Below are 6,923 nucleotides of genomic sequence, written 5' to 3'. Positions count from 1 at the left end.
GAATAACAATATATTGTATTAAGTGGTATCTAGTCTGATGTGATGACATGAAATTTGGGGGGAAGGATTGTGTGGACACTGGGTGACATCCTGCCCAATGGCAGTGCCTCAGAGGAGCTGGTGGGGTTGATGCAAGGTGGGTGTAGGGCATCCACAGGTCATCTTCCTGCTGCAGTGGCCACGTCTGTGTCTTCTCTCCTCACTCGTGGGGGTGGTGCTGTGGGGCATGTGGGTGGACACAGGCTCCATGCCAGGGCTTGGTGACTCAATCAAAGTGGGTTTTTGTGGATCAAGATGAGCCATAGTTTTTGCCCTTTCCTTTGGTCAGTTTTGTTGGAAAAGCTCCAGAGCATTCCAGAAAGCAGTGTGGAATATTATTGAATTGAATTGGGCTTAATTATTCCCCTGCTGTCCATCGCCTAGCAACGTCCAGCTTGACATCTGCCTGCAATGAAATGTGTAAGCTAAGTGGGAACAAGCTCAGACTAAAGCCCTACTACTCCAACCAGATCACTCCACTGATCATTGCTGTAATTCATCTCGCAGGTCTTAGGCAGCAGCCGGATACCCGATTTCCATAAACACACAGCACTCTCCTCCTTGGCTTTTTCCTGGCAGGGAAACTGCCTGATGTCGTGCTGGGCTCCTTCCAACATGCTGATACCTGATAGTATGGTGTAGGGTTTCCAAGTGACAAACCTGGGCACCGTGGCAAGCCCCAGCCTTGTCACTATCTGCCTCCGTACAACAGGTCTCTGCTTATCTGGCTCCTTACCGACACCGGGTCAGCTGCTGTGCTCGCTGAGCATGCAAGCAGTCAACTGACAGTGCTTAGGCAAGATCTGAACACGTCCAGAGTAGATACAGAGTGGAGAACTTGCTCTACCCAGCTGGAAGGCTGTCGAGGTGAGGAAAGGGGCAAGCAAGATGCAAGTGCTCGTGCTGCCTGAGCCTGCTGGGGTGGAGGCAGCTGCCTCGGCTGGGTGAGCACAACTGGGGTCTGAGCATCCTAAGGAGCCAGGGGCTGGTGTGTGAGGCAAGGGGCTGAGATGCAGCAAAGGGTGCTCGGATGCAGATCTGGCCCCTCTCCATCCCCATTGGTACCAACGATACCTGTGCGTTAGCATGGATGTGTTCAGCTTCTGCATCGTGCAGTGAGCATCTGAAGATCCCAGCAGGATTCCTAGCGGAGGACGTAGGTGGATCAGTGAGCCCAGCTACAATGATGCAGCACCTGCAATAACCTGGCACGGCTTCATTTGTGCTGAACACAAAGGTGAGGTTTCAGCTGTGCCTCAGAGGCTGTGTGAGCAACCCGGCTCCCCGTGGGCTGTGTATGTGCTCCGCTCCTCACCCCGTGAGAAGGGGCTCAGGCAGGGTTCAGCCTGCACTGCCACGATGTGTGCCTGGCACTTGGGCTTGCAACGCCACCACCCTGCCAGCAGTCCTATCCACAACACCTTAAATTCACGCGGCTCTTGACGTTTCCCATGTTAGCAGTGAATCACGCAGGATGGAAACGGGAAATCATTGGGTTTATTTGCCGCCTTGAAAACACATTTGTCATCGTGATATCTTACTGGGGCCTCCGGCAAGGCCGAGGGCGGCAGCGAGCCGGGCAGCGCAGCGCCGTGCTCACGGGGCAGGCGGAGGCTGCAATGGTGTGGAAGCGACGCTGACCGCGCAGCGCGAGTCACGCTTTGCTGCACGTCCGGCACGGCGAGGCTGCGCGATGCGATCAGGCGCGCGGGGGTCTGAGGATATTCTGGAATCGGAGAACCGCAGCGCGGTGCGCGGCTGCTAAACGGGACCGCGGAGCAGGACGGGGTGCAGCGCGGCACCGTTTTAACGCGGCGGGTCGGGCCGAGAAGGAAGATGCGGCGCGGCGCCCGGAGCGCCGATTGGCGGAGCGCCGTGCGGAGATTGGCTTCGCGCGGGGGAGAGAGCGGGGTCCGCGCACGCGCGCCACCGCCCTGCCGCAGCGCCCCTCCAGCGGCGACCCCCCGCCGCCCGCCCACCGTCGGCTCGCTGGCGCCTCCCGCGATTGGCTGTGGGCGCGGCCCCCCGCGCCTCCCCATTGGCTGGCGGCGGCCGCTATGCGGACGGGTTGGCGGCGCGGGGGCCCGCCCCTGCGCTCCATTGGCGGCCGCGGTGCCCCTCAGCTCCGCTGTGGCGGCGGCCGGTCCCGCTGCGCCGCGCCCGGCATGGCGGCTCTCGCAGCCCCGAGCCCGGGGGTCGCGGCCGGCGGCCGAACGCCCAGGGCCGGCGGCGGCGGCCGGGTGAGGAGGGGCGGCGGGAGTCCGGCGTGGGCGGGGGGGTGAGGAGGAGGCCTCGCGCGAGCCCGATTCGGAGACTCGACGCAGGGCGCGGTGGACCGGCAGAGCGTGTCTGCGAGCGTGCCCCTCCCTCACCCTGTCCTCCCTCCGCAGGTCGCGTAGCAGAGCGGCTCCGATGCGAAGATGGGACTGCTGGTGTTCATGCGCAACCTGCTGCTCGCCCTCTGCCTCTTCCTGGTGCTGGGCTTTCTGTACTACTCCGCCTGGAAGCTGCACCTCCTCCGCTGGGAGGACTCCAGTAAGTAAGGCGCCGTGCCGCCGCGCTGCCCCCCGCCCAGCCGGTGCCGCTGTCCCGGTGTCGGAGGGACGCGCCGAAGCCCGAGCAGCGCGGTGTGCTTGAAGGATTGAGTTTGTCGTCGCCTGATGTTCCTTACGGCTTTGCTTTTAGTAGCAGGTACAAGAGCAGATTCGTGCTCTGTGTGTCTGGTATTACAGCTGTCAGTTCTTGGGACAGCCCGTTTTGCTTTCTGATTCATAACTCCCAAAATAAAGAGTTAAGTGCTGAGGCTTTTGTTCCCCACTCTGTGAGTTTTGCCACCCGCTCTGCATAGCCAATGTCAAAGCCAAGGTTTTTCCCTCTGGTGGATTTTGATTCCCTTCTCTGACCTGACACGCTGGCTATCTCGCCATCTCGCTTTGTTCTTCAGAAATCCTTATCTTCCATTTATCTGCCGTGCTATTCTCTGCCAGCTATCTGTCATCTAAAACGATGTCTCTCATCCTTTTGAAGTCCAAAGAAACACTTGACCTCACTGAGTACAGTGTGAGGATTGTACTGTGCAGCAGTGCCATGGGAGGCTTTGGTTGCAATGTGATATACATTGGGATTAGCTTTGATTGCTCAGTTACTGCTTTTATTATTGCTTGTGTTGCTTTCTTGTTTGCACATGAGACCATTGACTGAGAATGGCAAAAGCAGGGACAGCTCTTCTCCTGCCCTGCACACAGCCAGGCTGGCCTTCTTTCAGGATGTTTCATACCCCTCCCTGCCCACCATTCCTTCCCGGATGAGGGCTGAGAAACACATAGAAGTGTTGTTTGAGTATCTGACAAAGCATCGGTCAAATTCCATCTTTGATGTGATGTGTTGGTGTGTGTGCTGCCGGAGGTTCCTGCTGCAGTGCCTGTTAAACTTGATCCTGTTTTCTCTGCACACCCCTTATGTTTTATTGTGTGCTCCAGGAAGTTTAGTATGGTGACAGGTGATGGCTCAGAGATTCTGTCTGCACTGATGCGGTGACTTTAATGTGAGAACTGCTGCAGTGACTTGTGCTGGAATGGGTATAAAAAGACAATTTATAGGAGGAGACAGAAGTCTTTCTGGATGAAAGTTGTTTTGTTTTTTTTTTTTTTCAGGTGTGTGCTGCAGAGTGAGGTTCATTGCTTCACTGCTATTCTATAAACCAGCACTTTGTCAGTGATGCGTAGAAAATCCTTCCCGAATGGAAATAAGAACAGAAAATAGTTAAAAGAACAGTTCTGCTGACTTACAGTGCCTTCTGTCCTTTGCTTCTCTCATAGCGTCAGAAATCGTGTTGAGACTTCCCAAAAACAAACAGTCAAAGATGAAAACCAAACAGAACCCAAGGCAAAGAAACAACAGAAACATGCACCGAAAAGCCCTTCAGGCCACAGCCTCAGAATGAACTTTGTTAAACGTGGAGGAGGAGCTGTGTGCTTACATGCTGTGTGCCAGGCTGCCGTGGTAGGGTCTGAATTCCTTCAGGTTCCGCCTGTTTGGATGTGTGACTGCAGCTGTATGTGTGACTTGTTGTTATAAGCCAAGTCACTTTCCTGGGGCTTTGGTGGTAATTTTGCCTTGTCATACAGTGTTGCAAATCTGTAGGCAAAGGTGGATCGCTAGAAACAGAACGCTTCTACCAGAGGTGAGGAGGGGTTGTACCTCCTTAGAGCAGCATGTGCTGAGTGCTCTGGCAGTTTGCAGGTGATCTGTTAGGGGTCCATCTGCTTTTCTCCACTTTTCTCTTTGAAATGTGTTCTTCAGTTGATCCTGGAAGTTGCAGTACTTGCATTAAGCATCTTCAACAGGCGCAAAGCAGTGATGTTGGTCTGAGAAGTTTGCTTACCTGATCTTCGTAGTTGTCACAATTAATATGTTCTGCATCACAGTTCCTTTTCTTCAAGAAACTTTTGTGGATTGCATCTTAGACATTTGCTGAAGCTCCTTGAAATTTTTGCATTAGCAGCAGCCAAATGTAAGAAGGGAATGTTTCTGTATGATTGCTTTTCAAAGCAGCCTTCCCTTGGTCTGTGGAGTTTTGTATGTATCAAAAACATTTTATTTATCCTGTAATTATGCACGTGAGGAACACAAGCAGACTTAAAATCCTGTGTTGGGAACCTTGATGTGAAGGGTTAATACTAAGCTGCTGTAAATAAGCGTTTGGGAGTTAACAAATGACGGAATTGAGGTTGCTCTTTTAGCCATGATGAGGCCTCCTTGAGCTGATGGGATGTGATACGATGTATAAAGTTGCAGTTGTGTTTCCTTTTTTCTAAGGGGACCTTGCCTAATCAGCACACAGGACAGGTGCTGCTTGATAGCTGCTGTGCTTTGATTTCCCAGTAATTCAAGCTGTGACCTTGTGCATTTCTTCATGACTGATACAACAGTGATGCCCTAACGAGTAAAACTAAGTTAGTGGTTTTAATTTTCAGGTGTTGAATAATCTCAGAGTATTGGTTTTATGTCATTAAATTCTTTTTTTTTTCTCATGACCAGTGTCCTTATTGGGTGTAACAGTGACTCCCTATCTGCAGCAATCACATTCACCTTCTCTCTGCCCCGTTCTTTGTGCTGGTGGAAGTACAAAACTAAGCTGATCCTGACGGCTGATGCCTCAGAATCTCTTCAGAGCCTGGTTTTAATGAACTACTATCAAATGAGAATTGCATTTGTCGTAGAGTACAGGGAAAAGCAATCCATCTGCTGCTTTGCTGCTTGTCTGGTTTGTCCCTGTAATGCTTTAGAAAACGCTTGTATGGAGCTGTAATGCATGGGTTTGAATGGTAACTATAAGAGAAGTAGTCACGCTAAGGCTTTGTTTGTATATTTAGCCGCTGGAGTAAAGGAATAGTTAAAGTGTGGTGGTTGCTGCTGCCTGACACCTCCGTGAAGGGAGGCTTTGCATCTGAAAGGATGGAAGGATGGCCGTGGGTGTTTCTTGTACCTTCTCCACTGAACTTCAGATCTGTCTTCTTTGAGTGCTGCCTCGCTGGGTTTTGAGAGATTGCTCTCCTTGTGGTGTGACATTACGCTGTGCTGAAGTACAAAGGGGAGTAGAAAATAATTAATTCCCTAAGGCTTATCTTTCCTGTAACAGGAATAGATTGAATTCAGCTAATGTGAGCTAATTAAGGTTGAATTAAGTTCAGCTGCATCTGCCATTGAAGATGAACTTCCTGTGACTGCTGCTGCTCTTTCTCCTTGCAGGAAGGGTCACGCTGGGCTGTTCTTCCCCAAGCTTTTCTTTTGTTGTGTTTGTTACTTTTTCTTTTCACTTCTGCTGCTTTGCTCTGGTGGCAGTGATGAAAGAGAAACACTTACCTTGCTTGTTCTTCCCAGGCAGGCAATAATGACAAAAGCCACTGCCCTCTGATTAAAGGTGTTGAGTCACATGGCAGTGTGCTAACACGTGGGATTGATGATGTGTTGTGGACACAGGGAAAGAAGATTGGTACTGGGGTTGGTTGTCCTGTGCATTTTTTGAAGGACCTTTCAGCAGCTCTGTTGGTTGTGTGTGATGCCAGGGGAATCCTACCCAATAACAGGAGAGATAGGAGCAGGACTGGGAGGTGTGAGACATGCACCACAGCCGCTTCCCTTCCTCTCTCCTGTCCTTCTTACTACCCAGGGGTGTTTGGCTCCGAGAGGAAGGAGGGTGATAGCAGTGCGATGGAGAAGAATGCTGTGCATGGGAAGTGCCCCAGCACCCCTGGATAGTAGGATGGGAGATGGATTCTTGCTGTCAATGCCTTGGGATTTGCTTTATCTGCTTGGAGGAGTGCATTTGTACCCATAACTGTGAAGGACAGAGTAGACTTGCATCAATGTTTAATACTGGTATTTGTTACTTAACCCACTATATGTAAAGCTGATTTTGCAACTTAAAAAATGAAAATGTTCAAAGGAAGGAGTGATTCCTTTAAAAAAATATCCTGCCTATGGAAATCTTGGACTCATTCCCCCAAGGCAGCATTTTTATTTATTTATTGGCCTCTCGAAATACTGAAATATGCTTGGGGCAGGGAGCATGATGCAGATTTTCTCCTCTCTGTTGTATTTGTATCTACATCAGCTTTGAATTAATTGAAGAGTACACACCCTACTTTAGGCACTGCAGTCGAAACTGAAGTTGGTACAGTTTGTAACTGTAGATTGGGAGCTTTCAGTTTGGATGTGGCTTTTGAAACATCCCCAGGTATTTTCTGTCAGTGTCTATATAACAAAACCAAGTCGCTTCTCTGTCATCTGTTGCTCAGTGTTGTTTCCAACTCTAATTCTGGAAAGTCAGCTGAAGACGTAAAGCTCTGAGAAGAGGTTTTCTGAAGGTATTTCAGGACCCT

At 50.9% G+C, this 6,923-nt stretch overlaps 1 protein-coding gene across 8 annotated transcripts in view; it reads left to right on the top strand.

The window, feature by feature from the left end:
* Positions 1 to 2,183: 2,183 nt before the first annotated feature.
* The window catches only part of ST3GAL3 (ST3 beta-galactoside alpha-2,3-sialyltransferase 3), a 142,318-nt gene continuing 137,578 nt past the window's right edge, over positions 2,184 to 6,923 (top strand). For 5 of the 8 annotated variants that reach the window (XR_008202238.1, XM_052666140.1, XM_052666137.1 and 2 more), the window contains exon 1: positions 2,430 to 2,574. Coding sequence is in view for 7 of the 8 variants with exons in the window: in XM_052666140.1 (XP_052522100.1) it covers positions 2,460 to 2,574 (115 nt within the window). In the remaining variant the exon portion in view is untranslated. Of the gene's footprint in view, positions 2,280 to 2,429; positions 2,575 to 2,684; positions 2,731 to 6,923 lie in introns of those variants that run through there. The other 3 variants (XM_052666134.1, XM_052666136.1, XM_052666142.1) reach the window with 3 other exon arrangements.

The sequence above is a fragment of the Tympanuchus pallidicinctus genome, unplaced genomic scaffold (assembly GCF_026119805.1).
Source record: "Tympanuchus pallidicinctus isolate F22 unplaced genomic scaffold, pur_lepc_1.0 scaffold7, whole genome shotgun sequence".
Lineage (NCBI taxonomy): Eukaryota > Metazoa > Chordata > Aves > Galliformes > Phasianidae > Tympanuchus > Tympanuchus pallidicinctus.
The sequence above is the reverse complement of the archived record's forward strand: the minus strand, read 5'-3'. Positions and strand labels throughout refer to the sequence as shown.